General features: G+C 45.7%; 2 protein-coding genes across 3 annotated transcripts in view; one reads left to right on the top strand and one right to left on the bottom strand.

The window, feature by feature from the left end:
* The window catches only part of casp8ap2 (caspase 8 associated protein 2), a 12,389-nt gene extending 11,880 nt beyond the window's left edge, over positions 1 to 509 (bottom strand). The window contains exon 1 of one of the 2 annotated variants that reach the window (XM_017302240.1): positions 210 to 509. The gene's annotated coding sequence lies outside the window, so the exon portion shown is untranslated. The remainder of the gene's footprint in view (positions 1 to 209) is intronic. The other variant, XM_017302241.1, reaches the window with a different exon arrangement.
* Positions 510 to 596: 87 nt separating this feature from the next.
* The window catches only part of mdn1 (midasin AAA ATPase 1), a 63,672-nt gene continuing 62,376 nt past the window's right edge, over positions 597 to 1,892 (top strand). Inside the window, exon 1 of the mRNA XM_008398484.2 lies at positions 597 to 863. Within this exon, the coding sequence (XP_008396706.1) occupies positions 768 to 863 (96 nt within the window). The 5' untranslated portion in view covers positions 597 to 767. The remainder of the gene's footprint in view (positions 864 to 1,892) is intronic.

Here is a 1,892-nt window from a genome sequence, read left to right as displayed (position 1 = left end):
TTTATAATTTGCTTGTTTTTATGTCCAGGTGACCTTGGGTGTCCAGAAAGGCGCCTACAAATAAAATGTATTATTATTATTATTATTATTATTAGTTAGCAACTAAGGTCGCAGCACAGCACAAAACAAATCCTTAAGCCTTCTGAACTGAGCCAAAATTCCAGTAAAACATTAGCCAAAACCATCCCTGGAATGTCTGCCTTACTTGCCTGAGTTTTCCTCTGTACCTTGTTGATATTTCCAAGACCAAAGTCGCGCCAACACTTCATTAGACAGGAAGTAACGACATTTTCCCGCGGTCTGTCACCAGGGCAGGCGACTCACTGTTGTCTACTTCCAACAGGAAAAATCTTCTCAAAGTCTCAGTGAGAAGCTCACAGACTCCAACTCTACAGAGAGCCACGGAGCCCTCCGGCGTTCCGCATTTACTACCCCCAACTAGGACAGCGGAGAGCGGCARGCGGCAGCAGGTGAGCCCGGCTGGCGGACGGCTGGAGAGAACAAACTGCTCAACTTGCTGGTGACGCGCTATCCGGTGCGTCATCAACAAGCGACACAGAGAGAGGGCGGAGGAACGGAAGTTCACCCGGAAACAGTCATACTTCACCTCATGTGGATTTTAATAGCAGTAGTGGAAACGTGTTTTTGTGTTTTGTTACAGGAGCTCGTGATGACCCGCGCGCTTTGCTTTTAGTGTCTACACGTTTAGGAAGCTGTCCATAAAGCGCGTGCGCTTGTTTTCATTAGAGCTTGCTCTCGATCCAGTGATGGAAAATCTAGAAGTGAATCTGTCATCTCTGGCCATCATATCCAGACATGTGGAGAAGAGTCACAACCAGATCAGCCAGTATCTGTCCAAGCAGGTGAGCAGCTGATAGCGTTATGGAGACAGTGTGTTTTATTGTTTCCATAATATATCAGAGGTTGTCCTGAACCATGGGGGGAGATGTGATCTAGACTAATCACCGGCCACTTAATTAGACATATTTTGCTATTAGCGTGTTTAACCCTCCCACACTCCCTCCTTTTAAGGTATCACATTCCATGTTCACAGCCCAGCATTACGCTGTGGATTTGCGGACTGCTCAGTCACCTACTGTTCAGCGTCATGGTTGTTTTGGAGCTATGGTTGCTTTTCTGTCATCTCTGTAAACCTGAGAGCGCTTTGGGCATTAAAACCTCAGTTTCCGAAAAGCTCAACAACCATGCAATGTACCAAGTCCCTCTAATCTTKTTTCTTCCTCAGTCTGATGCTCACTACATCAAGCGTAGATGCCTGAATGCTATGAGTTACTACGATGTGATTGACTGATTTGCAGTTATGTTAGCAAAGAACTAAACAGTTCTTGTAACTACATGTGATATAGGGCTGGGGGATATGAGAAAAATGTAATATCCTGATATATTTTTGCCATATCACGACATACGATATACATCACGATATTCTTAAATGAGCTATAAAGTTATTTTAAACTAGACTCCTTGCCTAGGTGGGCCCCATATGGGGGAAAGGAGGGCAGACCATATGGGTTTGTCAGTGGATTCCACGGTGGCCCCCCCTACATGGGCCCTAAATGGGCAAACCCATGTGGGGCCACCGTGGAACCCGCGGACAAACCAATATGGGACCCATATGGTCTGCCCTCTGTTCCCCATATGGGGCCCACCTAGGCATGCTGGCAGGGTTGCAGCATGATGTCACCCACGCAAGTTCCCGCCCACATTTYCCTGCTAGACTTAAATGTAATCTCAAATAAAAAAGGGATGCAGTGTTTTGCTATGAACTGTCTACACTAAGACTAGATAACATGGTGAGAAAGTTTTAACTAAGAAAAAAAATAGCGAGGGAGAGGGAAGTTTTGCTTTTTAGGAGTTTTGCGCACCCCTAAAAG

This window comes from Poecilia reticulata, linkage group LG21, assembly GCF_000633615.1.
Source record: "Poecilia reticulata strain Guanapo linkage group LG21, Guppy_female_1.0+MT, whole genome shotgun sequence".
Lineage (NCBI taxonomy): Eukaryota > Metazoa > Chordata > Actinopteri > Cyprinodontiformes > Poeciliidae > Poecilia > Poecilia reticulata.
The sequence above is the reverse complement of the archived record's forward strand: the minus strand, read 5'-3'. Positions and strand labels throughout refer to the sequence as shown.